We start from the raw sequence: 23,198 nt of genomic DNA, 5'->3' as shown, positions 1-23,198 counted from the left end.
TTCATTTCTTCCACGGCCCCATCACTCGTTCCCCCGCCTGGGCCCCGCCATACTAGCAGCCCGCAGGCCCCCAGACTCAGCTGAGCTCGTGACAGTGAGGACTTGCTAGTCCTGTTCCTTGCTGACCCCTAGCGCCAGCACAGTGCTTGGGACGTAATAGGTGCTCAATAAATGTCACTGAGCAAATCTCAGTGACTGAGAGCAAGCCGGTAAGTCGTTCACACCTGAAAAACTGCTCCTACGGCAGGAAGGACCTACGAGTAGACACAGTTAGTCACCTTCGCTGCCTTGATGCCCGCAGTGCAGCAGCAGCGGAGGAGCCTGCCTAAAAAATCCAGACCCCGGGGACTTCCCTGGTGGTCCAGTGGGTAAGACTCCGCGCTCCCAATGCAGGGGGCCGGGGTTCGGTCCCTGGATGGGGAACTAGATCCCACATGCCACAACTAAAGATCCCATGTGCTGCAACGAAGATCCTGTATGGTGCAACTCAAGACCCGGGGCAGCCAAATAAATAAATAAATAAATATTTTTGAAAAATCTAGACCCCGGACACGCCCCCGAGACTGATTCATTACAGTTCAGGCCCTAATTAGGCATTTTAAGCAGGTACCTCAGGGGATTCCACTATGGATCCCCTCCCCCTCCATATCTTGAGAAACACTGGTTTGGAGCATACAAAGTACCATCACTATTTTGAATTCTCTGTTTTCAACATTTATCTTTTGGGGAAAAAAATAAATTGTGTTAGAGGAGTGACGTTCTATTGACTTTTGGAAATAGGAATGTAACTAAACCTGGTTTCCAGGCTGCGTGGAAGCAGAGCTGTGTGGGAACCATTTCTTTTGCCATCATCACTGGAAACAGGCATGTTTTCTTCTCCTCCCCTTTTGGAAGTTTATGTTTACTGTTTGGCATACTTGACTAAAGTGAGCTACAATAACTATATATTAACCTAGTTCAGGAAGGAGAACACTCTTAGAAATTAACCTGGGGCAAGTCCTCAGGCGGTTTTCTTACTCCCTAGAATGTAGCAAACGTTTACTGAGCAGAACTCAGGGCTAAATCCAAGAGTTCCTCAGTGCACTTTGCTAGGTAACAAACACAGCCCTCACCTTCAAGGAGCTCCAGATCTGGTCAGGGACACAGACGAGAGGAAGGTCAGTGCCACATTGCACAGGGTGCTGCGTGGGCATGGGACCCAGGACTTCGGGACGAGGGGAGGGTAGCTCAGTGACGCAGACCAGGGATGAGGACAGCCTGAGTTAGAATAGAGACCAGGTGGCACAGTGGTTAAGAATCCGCCTGCCAATGCAGGGGACACGGGTTCGAGCCCTGGTCCGGGAAGATCCCACATGCCGCGGAGCAACTAAGCCCGTGCACCACAACTACTGAGCCTGCGCTCTAGAGCCTGTGAGCCACAACTACTGAAGCCCGCATGCCTAGACCCAGTGCTCCACAACAAGAGAAGCCACCACAATGAGAAGCCTGTGCACCACAACGAAGAATAGCCCCCGCTCTCTACAACTAGAGAAAGCCCGTGCTCACCAACGAAGACCCAACACAGCCAAAAATAAATAAATAAATTTATTTTTTAAAAAAAAGAATAGAGATGGGGGAGGGGGAGGGGGAGGGGAGAGGGAGGGGAGGGGACGGGAGGGGGAGGGGAGGGGGGAGGGGAGGGGAGGGGAGGGGGAGGGGACGGGAGGGGGAGGGGAGGGGGAGGGGGAGGGGAGGGGAGGGGAGGGGGAGGGGAGGGGAGGGGAGGGGAGGGGAGGGGGAGGGGGAGGGGAGGGGAGGGGAGGGGAGGGGAGGGGAGGGGAGGGGGAGGGGAGGGGAGGAAGAGGGGAGGGGAGGGGAGGGGGAGGGGAGGGGAGGAAGAGGGGAGGGGAGGGGAGGGGGAGGGGGAGGGGAGGGGAGGGGGAGGGGAGGGGGAGGGGAGGGGGAGGGGAGGGGGAGGGGAGGGGAGGGGGAGGGGAGGGGGAGGGGAGGGGGAGGGGAGGGGAGGGGGAGGGGGAGGGGAGGGGGAGGAAGAAGTGTGTGAAGGAGGGGGACGCAGGGGCAGGAGGGAGACACAGGGGTGGGAGGGGGTATTTAAGAGACATGTAGGTGGGAGAATTCACAGGACTTGATGGTGAGGAGGGGAATCAGGAATGACACCAGATCTACAGAGTCACCAGTTGGGCGGGTGGTGGAACTCTCCCTGGGACAGGTGACCAGGAGGTGGAGCAGGTATGTGAGGGAAAGATGAGGAATTCAGCTGAGGGCGTGGTGAAGCTGGCGGGCCTTGGGACACGCCCTGCCAGGCTGGGAAGAGACCGGGGTTGTAGGTGATGATCTGGGAGCTCTCAGGCAAAATGGGAGTGGGTGAGACCACTCAGACAGAAATGTGGAGAGAGGGACCCAGACAGGACCCTGAGAAACAGCCGTATCTAGTGGACAGATGGCAGAGGAGAAGCCTGCACCGGGGAATGTCCGGTGGCCTCACCAGAGAAGGAAGGAGTGTTTCCAGATGGAACGAGGGGGACCCAGTGACAGACAGGGCAGTGGCCGAAACATCTGGACTTAGCAGCACAAAGGGCAGCAGACTGCAGATGGCTGAGGAGGAAACAAAGGAAGTGATGAAAGCTCTCTGAGAAGTGGGGAGAGGTGTCAGTAGGAGAAGCGGAAAGGAGGCTGAGAGGGAGAAAAATAGGTGTCAGAGTCAGGGAAGTGATGGGGGACTGAGTGAGGAAGAAGCATCAGAAAGTGGGATATTTGAATTTAAGCATTCACACTGGGAATTATTCCCCGGTGGTCCAGTGATTAGGACTCAGAGTTTTCACTGCCGGGGCCTGGGTTCGATCCCTGGTCGGGGGAGTTCACAGAAGGTGACGATAATAAGGGCTGGGCCATAGGAGCGAATGGCCAAGGGGACAGAACTGCCGTGTCAGGGGACTGGATACACTGTCCATACCAGGTGTGAGGCCATCCTGGGGGAGAGAGGAAAACAGCAAGGACCACGGCATTCACTGAATGAGGGGGCGCGCGTGGATGAGGCAACTAGAAGGTGGCTGACCCCTGGGATATGCTTCCCAGAGTTGGTCTTTTTCAAATGTGGGGCAGCCGAGGCCTCGGGAGAGGAAGCGACTTGCCGAGAATGACAGCACCAACTGGAGCCCAGACATCCCGGCTGAGTGGCTGGTACCGTGGACCTGTACCTGAACCTTCTCGCCCTCTGTGTAGCCCCTACTCAACTACCTGGGCGCCTGAGGGGGGCCTGCAACTACTCGTATTGTGATCATTAAATCTCTCTCCTTTCAACACAGTCACCACCCTTAATCTTCCAGGGTGGGGAAAGCCATTTTCTGGGTTTGGTTAGGAAATGAGCTCTGAACAGCCCTGGTAACTGACTTACCTTCTGCTTCTGCCCAGACATGCTGGATAAATGTGCTCGGAATGACTCTGCTGAAAGAATGTTCATCTATGAGGCAACTACTGCCGTTTACAAAGTGTTCAAAGTGTTTTCTTCCTGTTTTCTAGTCCACTTTTCCAGTCCACACTTGCTTGAGGTGTGGAAGCCACACTATGCTTTCTGAGGACTTTGCTCCCTGAAATCCAGTGATCTCTTTCCTGTAGCCGTGGGAGCGGGGCGGTAATCAGACCCTGGGATTTTCCTCCGCCCTTTGTTAGGGCGGTAACCAGGGGGAAACTGGCTTAGTCTGCTCCTTAAGTGTCCTCCTGGATTAAAAGGTATCATCCTGGCTCTCAGCAATGGCCCCTAAAATGCGTCTTGCAGTATAAATGGATTTGGCCTGGCATCTGCTAACGTTTACTCTTTCAATTGTCAGAAAACTTGGACTGGTTGCCACGGGTGGAATTTTTCTCTCTCTTTTTTCTTTCGTTTGGATAAATGTGTCACGGTCCAATGTTGTGACAGATGGAAAAATCCTATGTAGGGCACGCAGGAAGTACTCTGAGGGCCCGTGTGGCACGGTGGGTTGATAGGAACCCATCTCTCCTCTTAGTGAATTATTCACGTGTACTTCCCGAAAAGACCGTTCCTGTTTGAGGGTCTCGGTTGTAAAACCGGAGAGTTCACCATTCCCGGGGTCTCGGACGGAAGGAGCCAGAGGCACCGCAGAAACACTTTCTCCCCCAGCGCTCTGCCCACTGAGAACAGCTCTCGGCGCGCCAAGCATGCTGCACCCGGGTTAGGACCCGGCAGGTCTCGCTGGGCCTTTGGGTGAGGGTGCAGTCTGGACGACCCGCTCCGGGGCGCGCTCTGCCTGGTGCCGCCGTCCGCCAGGCAAACTCGGGCGTGGCCGCCAACATCTCCCCGAACAGAGCCTCCCTTACACCATTTCTCCCCACGCCCCCCACCGCCCCCCACACACACCCTGCAGTCTGATAACGGGATCCCACCCCACCACAGGGCCAGTGACCGGTCCCGGGCGTTCTCCGGGGCTCACCCTGGAACCCCGTGCTCCCACTCGGCGCTCAGACCCCCACACCTCGGGCCAAGCAGGGCTCACCCTGACCTGGACTTGCTGGCCAGACCCAGGGGGCAGAGAAAGCGCAGCCTCCCCGTTCTGTCGCCAGGGCCCAGGGCGCTCGTGCGGCCGGCGGGGCGGGAGAGCGAGGGATGCCCAGGCTTCCGGCTCTGCTCACCGCCGCGGCGCGGATCCCTGCTCACTGCTACCCGCGGCGCGCCCAGGGAGTAGGAGACATGAGCAACCTTTCGCGGGTTTTTGGCGCCCTGGCGGGAGCAGCATCCACACAACTGGGACCCCCGGGACCCCCCGGGGGGGCCTCGAGCCCCGCCCCTGCCGGCCCACAGTGTCACGTGGCCCACAGCGCCCCCGCGGGCCGGTCACGTGACGGCGGCGCACCGTTGCCCGGGCAGCGGCTGCGGCGGGCCGGCGGGGGCGGGGCAGCTGGCGGGGGCGGGGCCGGGGGACCCCGAGGGACGGGCGGAAGGAGGGTGGGGGCCGCGCTCTGCGCCCCGGCCGGGCCACAGGGCCATTGGGCCACAGGGCCACACGGCCACGCCAGCGCCGCCTGCCGCGAGCCCGAGCCGGAGCCGGGCCGGGCGGGCAGAGCAGCTCGGTGAGTGCTCGCCGCGGGGGGTCTGGCGGGGGACTGGAATTGCACCAGGAGACTCGACGGGGGAGGGGACCGGCTTCCTCCTGGGCAGGCCTGGGACGCGACGTCTGCGGGGTTGGGAGGCGGCCAGGTGACCCCAACCCCGCGGGCTCCCCGGGCAGGGTGCGGCGCCGAGAGGACTCAGGTCGCGGGTGCGGGCCGAATGCGGGTCCTGCGGCTGCTGGGGCTTCCTGAGGGGAAGGGACAGGGATGCAGGTGGACTCCTCTAGGAGACCCAGGGGAGCAGGAGGGGCTGGGCCCCCGCCCTGCACGGGTGTGACAAAAAGAGAGTCAGAAACAGGCGTTTCTGCGTGGCACTCGCCATTGCTCGTGCCCCAGATGTTTAAAGGAAGTTAAGGCAGGCAAACCCCAAAACCTACCGCCCGGAAATGTTTCCAACAGCCCTGCCAAGGAGAATAGCTAATCTTTAGAGAGAGCATCACTGTTATGCTACAAGACCTCTTTTCTCTGACTGCGCCTTATATGAAAACAAAACCAAAAAACACACAAGGTTCAGCCAGGAGAGCATCCTTTGGAGCCTCTGCCACCTGACAGAAAGGCAGGGCTCCATCTTGACCCACCCCACCCACTGCCTGAACCCAGCCCTGGAGTGTGAGGACCACGCTCTGCCCCTGGAGTGGGGGAGGCAGGGGGAGGAGGCCTGGCCCAGGGTAGGACGCTGGGGCTGGAAGGGTGAGGATGGATCTGAATCCAGTCTGGGCTGCTCCCTCTGCAGGAAGTGGCTTCTCTGTCTTCAGGACCCACAGGCCTGCCTCAAGACCCAGGCTCCAAGCAGACAGACAGCCCTTCCTTCCCAAACCCTGCCACTCGAAGGATATCTGCAGGGCTGAGGCTGGCCTGGCTATTGCCCAGAGGCCACCATGGCCCAGAGACCACCGTCAGACCTCACTGCCCATGAAGCTCTCCACTTTCCAATTTGAGCTCAGCTCTCGTTCATTGATGGTCCCTGTGCTTCCCTCTTCTTCACCCCATACATCCCTTTGGAGGCCACCAGGCCCTCCTGCCCCTCCCAGTCGGCCAAGCGTTTGAGCACACAGACCAGACTGAGCCTGAATTGTTCCCTCACCAGCTCCTTCCAAGCCCCTGCATCCGGGCACCTCCAGAGCAAGTTCAGCACAGTCATGCTTTCCAGGCTCCATGTACTCCCTGCATCCTGCCTTCCACCCCCGTTTCCCTGACCCCCTCTGCAGCTAGCTTTCCTACCCTGCCTCTCAGAAGCTCCCATGTGGGCAGCATCTTGTCTTTGAGGGAGGGTCCCTCTTTGCCAATGCTACCTTCACTACCTATGTCCTTGTCCCTCTCCTGGCTCCCTAGCAGGGCCCCTCTCCCGGGTCAAGAGTAGAGGCAGCCAGCCCCTCCTGCACTCCCTCAGCCCTCACACCCCCTCCACTAAAGCAGCATTTAACTCACTGGATGAGAATCCCCCCACCCTTATCTCACTCCCCCACTGGACATCCTCACCTTTCATCTTTGATCCTTAAGTACCAAATGCATTCTTACCTTCGGGCTCAGGAAGCATTTATTGGATGCAGGATGGAGAGATGGATCCTCTGAGGGGGCAAAGCTTGTGCCTTTCACCCCACCACACACTGGACAGTGTCTTCATCATACCTGTGGGCTCACTTCTGATACGTAGGGGGAGAAAAAGAGAAAAAAATGTATTTCCAAATGATGCCATTCTAAATTACTTGGAGCCAGCCAATGGATTGGTTAGTGAACAACATTTCTCTGAATTCTCCCCAAGGGAAGGGACATTCCTGTGACTGAAGTGCTTGCAAGCAGTGCTGCTGGCTGCAGATGTGGACGGGGTGGGGGGGTGGGGGTGACCAAGGTTCCCAAGTCGGCCCTCCTGTAAATGACCTAGTAATTGGCATCGCAGGCAGAAATAGATGAGCACAGAACTGTTTCCCGGGGCCCTATTGGCCGGTAAAAACCGAGCCTCCACAGACTGGCGGAAGACAAAGAGGAAGGCACCCCAAAAGAGAGAGGCCTTCCCTGCCTCTAGGACCTTCCCAGAGAATCCTTTTAGGGATTGGCATGGACAGATCAAGTGTGGGGCATTTCTTCAGCCGCTGACCCTGGTGAACACCCCCTACTCCGCCCACCCACCCCCAGCCAGGCTCCCTGGAACCTGGGAACACTGATCTGTTTTGTAGTAGCCTTAAGAAGGCTTTTCACGGGGCCTATGCGGGCCTGAAGGTACAAGTTAATATCTGATGCCAAGTGAGCTGTGAGGTGCCTGTGCCCTTGAAGCCTGCCCTGCAGATTAATTCGAGCTGATCCCGCGGGCTGCTGCATGGGCCGGCCCCTTGGGCCACGCAAGACCGCCAATCCCCTATTTGGATTAGTGGAGATTTGGGTTTAAATTCACAAATCTCGACAGATCAGCCCTTCTGATCTTCATCGTGTGTTATTGTCAAACCAGATGTCTACTGGGATACTCGAGGGGTCTCCAGCCTCCATTTCTCGGAACAAAAACAAAAAACCCCCACAGAAAACCATGCTCACGTCAATTGGCCAATTCAGTTTTTCATTTTGCTAAAGGTTTCCATTGCAGCCTGGATGTGGCCTTAGTTATACAAACCAGGTATTTTCAGGGTGAACCGTGCTGATTAAAATCTAAGTTGGATTTGAGAAATTAGCGGCTGCTTGGAAATGTTGATTTCGTTGTTGGCACCTGGCCGTTGGAAAGCAGTTTTGGTTCCACTCTCTTGTCTAAGAGCCCAGCAGGGTGGGGATGTCCCTAGGTGAAGATGAGCAGGTTGGAAAGGTCAGGTGTCACGCTCACATGGCAGGGTCAAATCCAGAAGTTTAGGTCCTAAAAGCTTCCTAAATGCTACAGCTCCCTACTCCCTGAAGATAGGTGCACCTCAGAGGAGTCCTTAGGTGCTTTTGGCCAACCTTGGAATTCCATTCACCCAAGAACCACACACAGTTGGAACCTTTCTGAGCTCGGGATGGGAGGCCAGATTCCTGCTTTGTGGAGGAACACTGGATGCTGCGATGGTTCCTGGAGATGCACCCCTGCCCCTCCTTTCCTGCAGGTGGTCCCCACATTCCCGTGTGAGGACTGCCTCAGAGGCCAGGGCCTCATACTCGTGCACCCCTGGATCCCACGGCCCTGGCACAGGGTGTATACAGTGGGCCCCCAGGGAAGGTTAAAGGGACTTGGATTGTGGCTTTTCCAGGCCCCGGGAACCCTCTGGTATGCCTGAGTGTGTCTCTGCTGCCCGCAGCCTGGCTCCCACCATGAGCGCCGAGCTCAACGTACCTGTGGACCCCTCTACTCCCGCCTGCTCGGAGCCCGGCCACAAGGGCATGGATTACCGGGACTGGGTCCGCCGCAGCTACCTGGAACTGGTCACCTCCAACCACCACTCTGTGCAGGCCCTCTCCTGGAGGAAGCTCTACCTGAGCAGGGCCAAGCTGAAGGCCTCCAGCCGGACGTCCGCCCTCCTCTCGGGCTTTGCCATGGTGAGTGGAAACACATGGTGAGAAACACAGCCTGTGAAGTGGGCTTTTGCTAATTGAAATCCTGTGATGCTTCGGGGAGCAAAGCACTCCCTCCGGGCCCTGCTGACAGCCAGGATGGACCATTAGTAAGTCTCCGCCCAGGTCCCACCTCCTCCAAGGGGACTGCTCTGGCAACTGGAGGGGTGGCCTGGGGCATCCAGGGGAGTCCCCAAGCCCCAGAGCCCTCAGAAAGCCCACTCTCACATTCACATACAGTATTTCCTTGGCAAGGAAGTTAGTGGGGTAATTAAAATAGCTTCAGGGTACACGGTTTCCTGGGGAAAAGTCCCCACATCTGCACATCTCAGGCACCACCCAGAGTTTGGGAATTTGAGCAGAAACTGGGGCATGGGTTGCGTTTGCTCAATTTAGCCCAGCTGGGGACGCGGATGCTCCCTGAATGTGGTCTCTGGGGTGACGAAGCAGAGCCTCTGGCCTGACACCAGGCTGCCCGGCTGTGCTTTCCTTCTGAGTCATCCCCCAGGACAAGAGTCTGTCTGGGGAAAAACCGAGGGCCCTGAAAAAGGGCCACATCCCCTGTTGACTTCAAAGCCTGCAGACCTTCATCCCTTCAGGGGATTGTCCCAGAGAGTGGGGATGTCAGGATTCCGGATTCCCAGCGAGAACTGCGGCCGCCCCTCCTTTTCTTTCCCTGTTGTCTGCTCAGAGGTCCTATTGGGCTGGAAGCCATTTTTTGTTTAATGTAAAAACAATTGTTTTTGCATATCCCAGAGCCTCAGCTGTCAAATGGATACGCAGAAAATAAAAAGCTGTCCGAGCGAGCCAGTGCGGCCACTCGCATGACAAGGGCCTGCCCGTCATCGGCACTGGTCACCCGTGGAAAAATGAGACCTCGTGTAGTCGGGGCGTGACTTCATACAGGGCAGGGCAGAGGTCACCAGATTTAGAGGGCAGTTAGTTTGAGTTTAGGTCTGTAGTTCAAAGCAAAGGCTTATTTAGGTCTTGCATTTTATTGTTTAAAACATAATTACAAAAGTGTACAATCATATGGGACATAACTTTGGCTCAAAATGATTTTCTTCCATCACATTAAAAGAGGAATATTTTCTCAAGCTTAACTTTAAGAAATAGCAAGAGAAGTTTAGACGTCACTATTAAAATTAGATCTTGTTTTCTACCCTCACAGTAGGGTATAATGCATAGTAATACTATGCATGTACTGCATTAAATTTTTCTGGCCTGTATTTATTATTATATATTTTTTAACTTTGGAAAACTAACTAAGAAGTACTGCATGATATAATGAAGTAGGACGGTTTCCTTTCTGTGCGGGGCCTGGGTCTCGGAAATCACTTCCCGTCTGCAGCTGTCCCTTGAGACCCCGGTCTTCCAAACATTTGGACTTCCAAATTTAGGGAAGGGTCGCTGTTTTTCCAACAAAATGCTCACCCAAGTTTGAAGGCTTCAAAACCCCTCATTAAAATTTGAAAACAAGCCCTGTGAATAAAGCTGTAAAGCAAAGAGTGAATTCTGGAGGAGTAGTTTGAGACTTAATGGCAGCCTTCAGGGGTGTGAAGTGGCCTTAGAATGAGGACAGTGACCATTGAATAATAATAATAATTCATTATTATTCATTCAATAGTATTATTCATTCAATAATAATTAATTATTATAATAATTCATTTCTTCAGCATTTATGGAGTATCTCCTCTGTAGCAAGTGCTTCCTTAAGCCGCTGGGGATACATTTCAGAAGCCACACAGACCCCAGTAAATCAGATAATTATTCAGACTGCAGAGCAGCCCAGGAGAAAGAACTGATGAATACAGATCGTCAGCTAGTATCAACATTTCCACTGTGGAAACCATAGCTGAATAAGGGCAGGGACATGGAAAAATGAACAGGCCGTTCTGTAGGTAGAGTTTCCTCTCCATATTATGTATTCCCTAATTAGAATTGCAAAGCTGTTCCTTTTTCCAGCAAGTGCTTATGCCTGACCTTAAGCTTATTTCTTCGTGTTTATCCTGCCCCTAACACAGAGAACCAGTGATCCAGGACCGCTTCATAAAAATTTTTGCATAAATACACTGAAAAATGGTCTTTGGCCTTTTCTCCTCTTGAGGTGGAACAAAACTGCTTTCCTCATAGGCCTTTGAATCATCTTTGTTTCTCATCTCTGCACCCTCTGAAGTTTACGACATCCTTTTTTGTTGGGCCATATCCTTTGTGGTCACAAGAGCCTACCCAGGCTAAAAGGGCACTGAGAAAGGACCACCCCTCCTCTCAGTAGTGTGGCTACTGTCTCTTTGGAGCAATAATCACTGCTGAGTTTCTGTTCAGCTGTGGTCCACTAGGACTGGCATATCTTCTTTTTACCTACCAAATGTTCCATCTTCACTGAAGACGGAGTGAGAGGATGAGGTTCTCACTAAGAGGCAGTAGTTGCTAGAAGTTATGAAATCTTTCTTGTAAATTTTTTAAAACAGGGATGGCTCTGGGAGTTCCCTGGCGGTCCAATGGTCAGTGGTTGGGACTTGGCGCTTTCGCTGCTGTGGCCCCGGGGTTCAATCCCTGGTCGGGGAACTAAGATCCCGCAAGCCGTGCAGCACGGCCCAAAACAAACCAAACCAACAACAACAAAAAAGGGATGGCTCAGCTCTAGGAGACAAACAGCGTGAGTGGAAAAGCCTTCTGGCTTCTCTCTGCCTCCCTGCTCCCCCTTCCTTGACGGGTGTGGTTTCTTACCTTTGGGTGCCTGGGAGAAGGCCCTTGGTGAGCCTGGACTAAACCCTCCACTGGGGTTGGCCCACAGAGCTGGGGTGGGATGTGGGCTGCAGGGGAGTGGACTGGGTGTGACCTGGGGAAGCGTGGCAGGAGCCTGGCGCCCATTCTGGACTTTGAAAGCCCCTTAGGGCTTGTGGTGAGCAGGTCCCAGCCTAAATAGACACTCACTGCTACAGAGATAAGCTGGGGCTTCTGGTCCTTCTGTGAGCCTTTTATTCCCTTTCATTTAAAAGTCGTTTTTATTTTTTCAAAGTTAGCACATGTGCAGTTTAAAATTAAGTACTGCAAATGGCTTGTAACACACCCCAGCAGCCCCGCATTCCCACCCCTGGAGGCAGCCTCCTGCAGCCCCTCCGCCTCCACGTTTCTAATGACATTTGGGAATTGCTGCTTCTTGACTTACCCTTTTTAGATATTACCTGTTGGCCTCCTGCTCCTGTTGACTGCTGCTGCTGATTCAGCTGTTTTCCCAGCCCAGCCCCCTTCCCAGCTTCCCCTCCTCACCGTTGTTTTCACTTATATGACCATTCCCGGCCTTTGGAGAGGTGGCTGCTCCCTCCCGCTTTTGGTCTCAGCTGAGAGAGGCACCCTGTGGCTTGTGTGAGGCCGTCCAGTGTACAGCTCTGACTCTAGGGACCATCAGGAGCCTCCATCATTACTTCTTTTTACCTCTTGAAAGGTCAGGTTTGTTTTTTTGAAAAACATCAATTGTTTTGCAGCTAAGCTCCACTGCAGCCTGGCTCTGATATCAACAGCAAAGTCGCATGTTCCCAGGGAAGTGTGGCCTCTGCCCTGGGCCGGAGCCCGGCACCCCAATATACCTACGTTCTTGGCATCCAGGGTGCGATCACCGCCCCGCCCAGTGCTTCTCTGGCCTCTTCTGTACTTTTTAGATTTTCCCTTAGTGAGATCTTCTTTAGCTAATCAGAAAAAAAAAAAAAGAGTAAAGTTCAAAATATTTGATCAGCGAGGAGGGTGCCCTCTGCTCTGTGGGCGCCCCGACCCAGCGCGCCCTCTGCCTTGCAGGTGGCCATGGTGGAGGTACAGCTGGAGACTCAGTACCAGTACCCGCGGCCGCTGCTCATCGCCTTCAGCGCGTGCACCACGGTGCTGGTGGCCGTGCACCTGTTCGCGCTGCTCATCAGCACGTGCATCCTGCCCAACGTGGAGGCGGTGAGCAACATCCACAACCTCAACTCCATCAGCGAGTCTCCGCACGAGCGCATGCACCCCTACATCGAGCTGGCCTGGGGCTTCTCCACCGTGCTGGGCATCCTGCTCTTCCTGGCCGAGGTGGTACTGCTCTGCTGGATCAAGTTCCTGCCCGTGGACGCGCGCCACCAGCCCGGCCCCCCACCTGGCCCCGGGGGCCACACGGGCTGGCAGGCCGCCCTGGTGTCCACCATCATCATGGTGCCTGTGGGCCTCATCTTCGTGGTCTTCACCATCCACTTCTACCGCTCGCTGGTGCGCCACAAAACCGAGCGGCACAATCGCGAGATCGAGGAGCTGCACAAGCTCAAAGTGCAGCTGGACGGGCACGAGCGCAGCCTGCAGGTGGTGTGAGCGCGCGCGCTCCTGGGCGGGGCCGATGCCGTGTCCGCGGCCGCATCCGTGTCAGCTCAGCGTCCACGCCTTGCGTCGGGAGAGAACAGAACTCGCTTGCGGTATGGGGAATTTCAGAAATGCAAATTGCCAACGAGGCTGCCGACACACTGCCAGGCCGTTCAAGACCAAAGTTCTACTCCTGTCTTCATGCTGTAAGACCTGGATCGTTTTCCTTCAGAAGATGGAAATCTTCAATTAAACGGGAGACTGATGCTAAGAGCTCAGGGCAAAGAAAGGACGAGTCCTTGGCCCTGGGCACTTCCTGAGGCTGGAGGCCGGGCTCCGAGTAGCACCAGGTGGTCACGGGTCACCTCGGAGACCTGGAACGAGCCGCCAGCGGGGGCCGGGAGCCTGGCAGTGGCCTGGAGAGTCAGGGCAGCACCACGAGTTCAGGGAAGGGATTGCCCCGTGACTCCTGAGCTGGGCTGGTGGCAGCCGGGTGGCACGACTGATGGTACCACCCTGCTACGATTAGACGGGGCACAGGCTTACAGCTTGGCCTGGTGCTTCCCTCCCTGCCCTGGAGGGAGCTGGGCGGGCTGGCTCGTGGGGGTGGGGAAGGCAGGCAGGAGCCCAGGGCACATGGCCCAGCAGGTGTGGTGGGCGCTCAGCAGGCGTCAGACTTGTCAGGCCCTGGGGGAGCCGTCCAAGGGCGGAGGCCGGTCTGTGGGCACCCACTGGAGGTGGCTGTTAACTGAGGGGTGCTCTGAGGCACACTGGGCTCAGATTCTCTCTTCCCTGCCAGCTGGATCCCTGGCCACATTGACCCAGCGAGGCCACCAGGCTGGGGAAAGGGCCCAAAGTCCAGAGGCCTCCGTCTCTCGGCCACAGACTGTCCCCTGAGCCGCCAGCTGACCCTCCGGGCTGTGGCTGCAGAAGGCAGGGGCACTCTCGCCCAGGCATCCGAGCCCGCCCACCTCCCTGCTGCCTGTGGTCCCCGGCAGCGGGAGGGGGCAGCGGGGGGACTTCCTGTCTAGACAAGGCCGTGGCCGGGCCTGGTCTGTGGGCGGTAGCATCAGGGGCCGGCCCTGGCCAAACGTGGGTCCTGCTTATAATGACGGCAGGGAAGGTGAGACCCTGTGTAGTGCTTCTCTCCTGGGCCTCTTGGGCTGCAAGCACAGGCCCAGCTCACACTTCTATGCAGCCATGCGCAGCACAGGTTCTGGTGTTTTTGAGACGGGCGTCTGGTAGAACAGAGCCCATGTTCTTGGACCGAACACATACATGCTACAGCTCAGCTTATGTGTGAGCCTGCTGCGCCCTGGGCCGCTTTTAAGAACCACATTTACCACACTGGCCAGCAGCCACCGGAGAGTGGTGCCTTTTCTTTGGTTTCACAGTCACTGGACTTCATGCTCTGACGGCATTTCTGTCCACAGCCTGCTATCTCTGTGGGGTCTGGGTTGCCTGTACCAAGAAGTGCGGGCAGGCCTGGTTGAGGTTTCTGGGGCTGTGACATCCTGTTGAGAACCTAAACCTTAACACGTAACTCTGAATGCTGAGAATCACCAGTGCAAGTCATGGCATTTACAGGGAGCCTGGACAACGTGTCTTGCTGGGCCGGAGAGCCCTGGCGCTTTCCAAAGGGAGTGTCCCTCGCATCCTCTGCAGACATCTGTCGTGACTTGCTTGCTCCCTAGCGCATGTCTCCTCTCCCAGAGCCTTGCTGAAAAGGCTCGTCTGGTGTAATGTGTTTGCTTTGCAAAAGAATGTCAGCATCACTGCAAGATGGCCACTTTGTGTCCTGGCAGGGACTAGACAGGCTGGCTCCTCCCCACTGCTGGGGGGGGGGCGGCAGCCCCTTCCTCTGGCCTCAGCCTTTTGAGAGGGGCCTTGTTGGGCTCACTTCGGCCACCTTCCTGGGCTATCTGGTGCCCCTGCCCAGTGTGCCAGACCCACGGAGTGCCGAGCTCCCCAGACTGTGGCGAGCACACTCTGGGTGTCAGCCAGGGGCCAGCTGTTACACCTGGCCCATGGGCAGAGTTTTTCTAGCCTGGCCACATCCGGGCCCACATCTGGGCACTAGGTGCCCAGTGACAGTGCCACATGGGTAGGAAAGATGCCACATAATCACGTTTTCGACACGGATTAGGAGAATAATGTTCTTGTAATTTCTTGTTCTTTCTTCCAGCGAGCTCTCCCAGCTCCAGCCTTTCTAGTTCCCAGAGGCACGGGGCAAACTGAATTTCTGTGAGAACAGAGATGACTGTGGGCCTGGGGACTGATGATCAGGGGGGCACCCTCAGGACTGGAGAATAAGCTGCCATTTGGAGCTGCCGCAGGGCAGTCTGGGGAGGGGAGGGAAGCAAATTGCAGGCTAGAAATTTGGTTTCTGGAGGCTTAACCTGACTGTGAAGGGGGTTCCAAGTGCAGTGACCTTTCTGTGGTGAGTGAGAGGCACCACAGGCCGCCCCGGAGCCAGCGTGGGCTTGCCCTGTTTTCCTCTGAGCAGAGCCTTCCTGGTGCTCATAAAAACAAGTGCCCGCAGATACGCTGAGGCCCTTTCCAAAGTGGAACACGGTCTCCGTTTAGTACCTGACCAGAAGTTTCAAAACTCAAGCGTTTCTATTTTAGACAAACTGCCAGGGCAGAATGTATTTCAGTGTCTTCTAGGAAGGTCTGTTGAGGATAAAATTGCCTAAGCCTGAACGGATCGAGGCTCATCTGCACTCACCTGTCTTGTGCCGATTAATTCATTATGCATGACGCTGTGGAGACCACATGCGGTGTGCACACGCCCTGTCCTGTGTATGGATTTTTAAAACAGTTGCCCTGGACTGAACTGAATAAATAAGTACTTAAGTTATGAATTTCTCTCTGCTCTTGGTGGAACGCCGTGGAGAGAGGTGATGCTTGGAAGCCCCTCCCTGCCAACCGCTGGTCACCAGTGTTGCGTATCCCACACCCCATGGGGTCAAGCATGACCCGGGCAGAGTGCAAATCAGAAGCTGTCAGCAGCTCTGAAGTCTGAAACAGTAATAACCTCACATCTTCTACCCATCCTGTTCTCCAATCCAACACGCTCCCTAAATGAGGGGCCTGGGAGTTCCCTGGCGGTCCAGTGGTTAGGACTCAGCGCTTCCACTGCCGTGAGCCTGGGTTCAATCCCTTAGTCAGGGAACTAAGATCCTGCAAGCTGCGTGGCACGGCCAAAAATAAATAAATAAAATAATAAATAATAAATAAACAAATGAAGGGCCTGCAGGCTGGGACATCGGGCAACCTTGTTAAGAGAGACAGATAAAGGAGAAAATGACCTGAAGTGCTACCAACGATTTTTAAGCTCAAAGTATGCCACTGCCCTCAAGCTGTGACAAATTAAACAACCCAGGCAAGTGGCCACGGCGCAGGTCAAAGGGGACCGACTTGAGGCCCCTTCCCATCGAGCCAGCTCACGGACAGGGCTCGTGCTGCCGGGCACCAGGGTGTCAAGCGGTCTCCTCTTGAGACCTGAGAAAGACCCTCGGGCTGGGCGCCCCCTTCAGTGCCGGCTAATGGTCCACTGTGGAGCCAGCACCCCCGGCCAGGCCCAGCGCCAGCTCCCGTCCCCGGGCAGGCGGCTCACGTGGGTCTCCCCTGAAAGGAGAGCGAGGTTTGCAGGAGCTCCTGCCCCAGTTCCTGCTGCTTCCCGCCGGGGCCAAACTCGGCAGACAGCTCCCTGAAGGTGGCGCTCACGCGGCGGGCCCCGATGTGCCTGCGGTGGATGGCGTGCTTCCACTGGTGCCGCGCGGCTCGCGTGAGCACCAGCAGAGCGCGGCGGGGCAAGGGCACCGCCACCTCCACCTCCCGGCACGGGACAGACCTGCCGGGGGCCGGCGCGCCTTCCGCCGGGGCCTGTGGGAGGCCGGACGGCGCCAGGCAGAGCAGCAGGCTGCCGGGTGCCTCCCGGGACATGGACAGCACGGTGGGGGCCAGCAGGTTGAGGCTCACCAGCCGCTCCCCCCACAGCCAGGTGTCGTCCAGGTGCGGCTCGATGGCCGAGCCCCGCTCCGGGCAGTAGTCCAGGTTACACTGCTCCACGGGCCGGAAGTCCTCCAGGACGGGGTAGAGGCCCATTCTCCGCACCACCTCCCGGCTGAAGCTGGGGAGGCCCCGGAAGCCGGCGGTCTTCAGCTTCTGTTTCCGAAAGTTGACTTTGGGGCCGTAGTCCTGAAGGATGAGGACAAAAAGCAAGTGGGAAATTGTCTGAGTTTACAGAAATGGCATCACACGCCAGGGCTGAAGAATCCAATCACAGTGACCAAGACCAGCAAAGATTTCAGACTTCACGGAGCTGACATTCTGGCAGGAGGAGGCCGACACCAAGGAGATAAATATAAACAGCAAACATCAGATGGCGGTAAGTGCCGAGGAGAAAAACAAAGCAGGGGAGGGGCACGTGAAGCATCGGGGGGATGTCTCAGCCCAGGTACCCCAGGAAGCAGAGCTAGAGACAAGAGGCCCATGCACGGGTGGTGTCCCCAGGACGTGGTGCTGGGGAGTCGGGAAGGAGGAGCCGAGCGAGGCAGGGCAGGCCAGCCCAAGGCAGCGTTACCCATCTGGTCAACACTGGGTACAACTGGGCTTCAGGACCACAAGGGAGAAGAGTCTCCACAGGGCCCAGCAGCGGTTCCACTCCTAGCCTCACACCCAGGAGAACTGAAAACACACGTCCACGCAGAAGTCTGTACTAGAATAGTCACAGCAGCACTATTCATGACAGCCAAAAAGTAAAAACAACCCAAGTGTCCACCAACGGATGAATGATGAACAAAGAGTGGTCCATCCATGCAATGGAATAATAGCCACGAAAAGCAATGCAGCACTGATACAGGCTGCGAAGTGATGGACCCTGAGAACATCATGCTCAGTGAAAGACGCCCGATACAAAGGCTCACATATTACATAATCCTAGTTATATGAACATCCAGAAGAGGAAAATCCACAGAGACAGAAAGTAGATTAGTGCTTGCTGGGGAATGAGGGAATGCAGAGTGACTGGTAATGGGCACGCATCTCCTCTGGGGTGATGAGAATGTTCCAGAACTAGACAGTGGCGATGGTTGCACAACACTGTGGATACATTGAAAACCAAACCAGTGAATTATATACACTTACAATGGGTGGATTTTATGGTAGGTGGCTTCTATTTAAAAAACAAAACAAAAAAACCCTAGGGAGGAGCCTTGTAGAATAGACCTCAGATCTGTGGCCTGAGGGATGAGAGGGGAGCATCTACTGCATTCCTGCTCCCTCGGGTCCCCGTCTAGTGGAGGGTGGCTCCATCTGCTGGTAGAGTCTTTCTCCTTCCCTGTTCCGCATGGCTCAGTGCCCAGGCCAGCCGGCTCCTGCGGGCCACCCCAACCCCTCGGCGGCAGCAGGCAGAAAGGCTGGGACAGGCGGGCCGCGGCCAGGAGACTCCGAGGAACCCAGGAGGCGGGGGTGACTGCCGTGGGGACAGCAGACAGCAGCAGTGGAGACAAAGGTCGGGCTGGCGGCCAGTGCAGGGCCTTCTGGGGCATGGTAAGGCCTCTGCGTTTACGTTGAGATGGGAGGCCTGGAGGGCCTGTAACAGAGCAGTGACTCGATCCGACCAGATGTCGGTGGGATCACTTCCTCCCTACCGAAACCAACTGAGGAGGGCCGAGGGCTGCCCAGGAAGTGCTAGAGGCAGGTGGTGGCAGCGGCAGGGGGTGTGTGTTCTCAGATTCAGGATATGCTTTGAAGGAATACAGAGCTGACAGAAATTACCAATGAAAGAGAGGAACGTGGAAAGATCCAGGGTTTCTGGCCTGAGCAGGTGAAAGATGGAATTTGCCGAGATGGAGCCACGGCTCAGCTTAGGGATGCCAGGGCTGGAGATACGAGTGCGGGAGCCCCAAACTCACCGATGTGCGGGGCCGGGCCTCGCTGAGATCAGTAAGGAGTATCTGGAGAAGGAAAAGGAGAGGCCTGAGGACTGAGCCCAAGAACTAACCGCTGCCTTTAGGCAGGAGGTGGGCGATGGAGGCAGTTTTTGAGTGGGTTAAGTGGGAGCAAGAAGAGAGGACCTGAAGAGAATGGAGAACTCTTCTGAGAAGTTCTGCTGCAGAGACGAGAGAGACAGAGCTTACTGGGAGGCCGGTGGGAAAGAGCCAGCCTTGAGGAGAGAAGGGGGCGATGCGGGACAAGGAGTTCTGAGGAGGGGCAGCATCCAGCGCGCAGCTGGAGTGGGGCCCGGGAAGAAGCCGGGCACAGGCGAGAAGGGAACGTCTGTAGATGCACCTGTTCCCTCAGAGAGGCCCGGTCACCAGTGGGGAGTGAGGAGGGGAAGGAGAGGTTTGGAAGGAGGGCAGCAAAGCGAACGACCCGCCGAGCGGGAAGGGCCCGGCTCGGGACGGAGAGCCAGAGCCAGGGCGGCCGCCAGCAGGGGGGGCGGGCGCTGGACCCGACCAGGGCCGTGGGTGAGCGGAAAGAGCCTGCCCAAGTGAGAGGAGAAAGGGCGAGGGGCACCTGGGCAAGTGCCTGTACTAACTGGTCACAGGACTGCAGATGGGTGAGGACACATGACAGGAGCGGGAGGGAATGTGGAAAGGTGGCCGATGGCTGGTTCGCAGGTCCTGGAGAGGGCGAGGATCGCTGGGGATGAGGAACAGAAAAGGGGAGGAGGGAACTGTGAACCCCGGCAACGGGAAGGTTCAGGATCTGGAGGCCCAAGTATCAGTGGGAAGAGGGGCGGGGAGATCAGAAACTGACGGGGAGAACTTTGGACAGGGGCGTAGGGGGATGGGGGGCAACTGGCAGCCTTCGAGAAACCCTCTGTGAGGGTCACCAGCACTAGGCCAGCTGGGGCAGAGAGAGCTGAGTGGCCGTCTGCCTTTGAGCCCCGCCTCATGGGAAGGTGAGCAGGCCATGCCCAGGCCCCTGGCCCTGCCCCTTCCCAACGCACCCCATTCAGCAGCCCTGCCCGCCCCCCCAACCCCGCCCCGGTCGGGGAGCTTGTCGCCTAATGGCTCTGGGGAGCGGCGGCAGGTGGCTGCAAAGGAAGGCCCTGAGAGGGAGGTGAGCAAAGGGGCTCTGGGGTCAGGAGCCCGGCAGGGCCCCGGGGCGTGACTGCCCGCTCTGGCGCAGCTCACCTGCTTCCTCCGCCCGGACTGTGAGAGCTTCCAGGGGTCGCGGTCCATCAGCCGTACCATCTCAGCTTCTTCCGCCGGGGTCACAAAGTCCTCGATCAGCGTCACGCCTGGGAAGGGGAAGGCCCAGCCTTCAAAGTCAGACTCCTCGGCCCCCACAGCCCAGCCGGCGTCGGCGTAGTAAATGAACCGGTGTGTTTTCTGCAAAAGGAAGACAGGGGTGGGAATTCCCTGGCAGTCCAGTGGTTAGGATTCAGCGCTTTCACTGCAGGGGACCCAGGTTCGATCCCTGGTCAGAGAACTAATATCCCGCATGCCACTTGGTGCGGCAAAAAAAAAAAAAAAAAAAAAAAAAAGACGGGACAGGGGTCCTGGAGCCACTGGAGCCCTTCCGCACGCCGCACACACACGCCCCGAGAAGCAGCCCCACCCAGCAGTGCACCCTCCCCTGCAGCACTTTGGGAGGCAGCTGGAGTCTAGAGGGAGGCGGGACCCCTGCCCAGGGCCACCTCCTGGAAAAGGCCCTCAGCCCCTGCCTTTCTCACTTTCCCGTCTGTAAAAGGGAAGAGAGTACGCAGAACCATTCTTTCGTCCTCCATTTTACAGATGAGGTGACTGAGGCTCAGCAAAGTTAAGGAACTAGCCCGAGGCTGCACAGCTGGGGCGCAGCCTCCGAGGCCACACTGTTCCTGCGTCGCTGTGGGGCACTGTCTGCCCTCCCCAGGCTGGTGAGGGTTAAAGGGGAGGACTGTGTGAAGGCAGCCAGCCCTGACCAGGAGCTGGAGAAATCTGCTCCCCTAAAGCTGAGGCCGCGGGCCTGCCCAGGAGGTGAGCAGCACATGCTGGGAGGCCAGAGGGAGAAGCCTTTTCCGGCCACGGTGTGGGTGTCTCTGGGGCCTGCCCTACTCTGTGGCAGCCACTGGAGCTGCCTGAATTTCCCATCAAAAAAGAGCAAAACTGGGAGTTCCCTGGTGGTCTAGTGGTTAGGATTAGGTGCTTTCACCATCATGGCCTCGGTCCAATCCCTAGTCGGGGAACTGAGATCCCGCAAGCTGAGTGGCACGGCCCCATACATACATACGTACATAAAATTTGGGGGGAAAAACCCACAAAAAACAGAGCAGAACTTGCCAGTCACCCAGAGGAGTGCCAGGCTGACAACCTCCTGTGGCAGGGCCTTCAGGATCTGCCTCTGGTTCTGAGCAGAGGCCACCCTTCTCCTGGGCCTCCAGCCAGTGACCCAGCACAGGCCTGGCCATTTCTGCCCAACGTGGGACTGCCTACCAGGCCATCTTTGCACCAGAGCTTCCAGTTGGGTTGGCCAGGACTTTGTCAGATCTACAGGGCAGTCTGAGGTGTTCCCTGCCCAGTGAATTCTGCGTCCTCCCGCTTTATGTTCTACAGGCATCGCCAGCACCCACACCCCAACCCTGAACCACCATGTCTCTGTCTCCTGGCACCTCACATGGGACACACGGAAAGTTAAGAAGTCATCCCGTACATTTCACTCGTCCCTCAGCCATCAGGTTGGGAAGATGCTACCCCCGTGGTGCCCTGAGCCTTCAAACCCACGGCCATGGGCACAGTTCAGACCTTTGGCAAGATCTGAAAAACTCTTTTTTAAGAAAGTTTTTAACTGTGGTCAAATATATACAACCACAAATACGTTATACATAAAATTGATCCTCAGCCACATTTTAAGTGCACATTTCAGTGTGTTAAGTATATCACATTGTTGTACAACCAATCTCCAGAACTTTCTCACCTTGCAAAACTAAATCTACCCATTAACACCTCTCCCCCTCCCTTCCCACCAGCCGCTGGCACCCACCATTCTTTTCTGTCTCCGTGAATTTGACTACTTTGGATGCTTTACATAAGTGGAATCATACAGTATGTCTTCTGACTGGCTTATTTCACTCAGCATAACGTCCTCAGGGTTCATCTGTGTGGTAGCACATGCCAGACTTTCCTTTCTTCCTTTTTTAGGACTGAATAATATTCCACTGTACGGATGGACCACATTTTGTTCTTCCTTTTATCTGTCCGTGGACACTTGGGTTGCTTCCACTTTTTAGCTATTGTGAGTAACTCTGCTATGAACATGGGTGTACAGATATCTTTTCATGACCCTGCTTCCAATTCTTTTGGGTCCATATCCAGAAGTGGGATTGCTGGGTCATATGGTAGCTCTACATTTAATTTTCTGAGGAACCGCCACTGTTTTTCACAGGACCTTCTGAGCTTTTATCACGGACACTGTGACAGTTTCTTCACTGGCTTCCCAGCCTCCTTTCCTTCCTATGCACTCCTCCCCTTCCCAGGATCTTTCTAAAATTCACAGGTAACTTCCTTTAAAACCCTCAAGAGCTCGCCATGGCCCTCAGAACAAGTCCCGCCTGCCTTCCGTGGTCAGGCCCCACCGGCCTCATTTCCCTCACCCGAAGCATCATCCACCTTCCCCAGGCCTTGGCCCAGCTGGAAGGCCCTTGCCCCGCTCAAAGGCTCTGAGTCCTTTTTTGTTAATTCGTTGGAATGAGTTTCCTCCTTGCCCGTTTCCGTCCAAGGCCTTCTGGGGCCCTCTGCCCTGGTTTTCAGCACCCCCTACTCTCTCCGTGTCGTCTAACCACGGGCCCGTGAAGCTCCCAGCCCCAGACACGGGGGGAGGGGGCTACTTTGCTGTCAGACTCCCCCCAGGTTCCAGAGGTGAGCTGTGGTCAGACTGCACCCACGTCCCAGCCCCTTTCCCACTCCAGGCCCACTGCTCAAAGCCCTCATCTCCTCACCCCGCAACGCCCCCATCGCCAGGGCCGCTGACACGGTTTGATCCGGAGCCCGTCTTCACGGTCAACCCGGGCCTCAGTTTCCCCAGATGAAGAATGGAGCTGTGGGCGCGGCCCCTCTCCCAGCCCTCACCTGCGGGGAGTGCTGCCAGGTCGGGTCACCTCCACGCTGCCGCTCGCAGATCAAACAGGTCCGGATACCCTTGCAGCCGCATTCCCGAAGGACCTCGGGGGCCGCCACCGCCGCAGCCGCCATCGCCGCGTCCTGGCAGCCAGGGCGCAGGCGCGGGCGCCGCGGGCGCCGCTGGGAGTTGTA

The 23,198-nt window shown here is 56.5% G+C and overlaps 2 protein-coding genes across 4 annotated transcripts; one reads left to right on the top strand and one right to left on the bottom strand.

Annotated features, from left to right (window-relative positions):
• Positions 1-4,985: 4,985 nt before the first annotated feature.
• ORAI2 (ORAI calcium release-activated calcium modulator 2) lies at positions 4,986-15,818 on the top strand. 2 transcript variants are annotated; one of them, XM_061209650.1, is made up of 3 exons: positions 4,986-5,085; positions 8,379-8,616; positions 12,427-15,818. In XM_061209650.1, the coding sequence occupies exons 2-3, from the start codon at positions 8,392-8,394 to the stop codon at positions 12,964-12,966; spliced, it is 765 nt and encodes a 254-aa protein (XP_061065633.1). In that variant the 5' UTR covers positions 4,986-5,085; positions 8,379-8,391; the 3' UTR covers positions 12,967-15,818. The 2 variants fall into 2 exon arrangements, with proteins under 2 accessions (XP_061065633.1, XP_061065632.1); XM_061209649.1 differs by having other exon boundaries at positions 8,331-8,616.
• Positions 14,394-23,170, bottom strand: ALKBH4 (alkB homolog 4, lysine demethylase). 2 transcript variants are annotated; one of them, XM_061209648.1, is made up of 4 exons: positions 23,016-23,146; positions 20,103-20,300; positions 18,876-18,917; positions 14,394-17,157 (listed from the first exon to the last, which is right to left on the bottom strand). In XM_061209648.1, the coding sequence occupies exons 1-4, from the start codon at positions 23,136-23,138 to the stop codon at positions 16,570-16,572; spliced, it is 951 nt and encodes a 316-aa protein (XP_061065631.1). In that variant the 5' UTR covers positions 23,139-23,146; the 3' UTR covers positions 14,394-16,569. The 2 variants fall into 2 exon arrangements, with proteins under 2 accessions (XP_061065631.1, XP_061065630.1); XM_061209647.1 differs by lacking the exon at positions 18,876-18,917 and having other exon boundaries at positions 23,016-23,170.
• Between the last annotated feature and the right edge of the window lie 28 nt (positions 23,171-23,198).

This window comes from Eubalaena glacialis, chromosome 13, assembly GCF_028564815.1.
Source record: "Eubalaena glacialis isolate mEubGla1 chromosome 13, mEubGla1.1.hap2.+ XY, whole genome shotgun sequence".
Taxonomy (NCBI): Eukaryota; Metazoa; Chordata; class Mammalia; order Artiodactyla; family Balaenidae; genus Eubalaena; species Eubalaena glacialis.
Note: the sequence above shows the minus strand (reverse complement) of the source record. Positions and strands in the feature narration are given on the sequence as shown.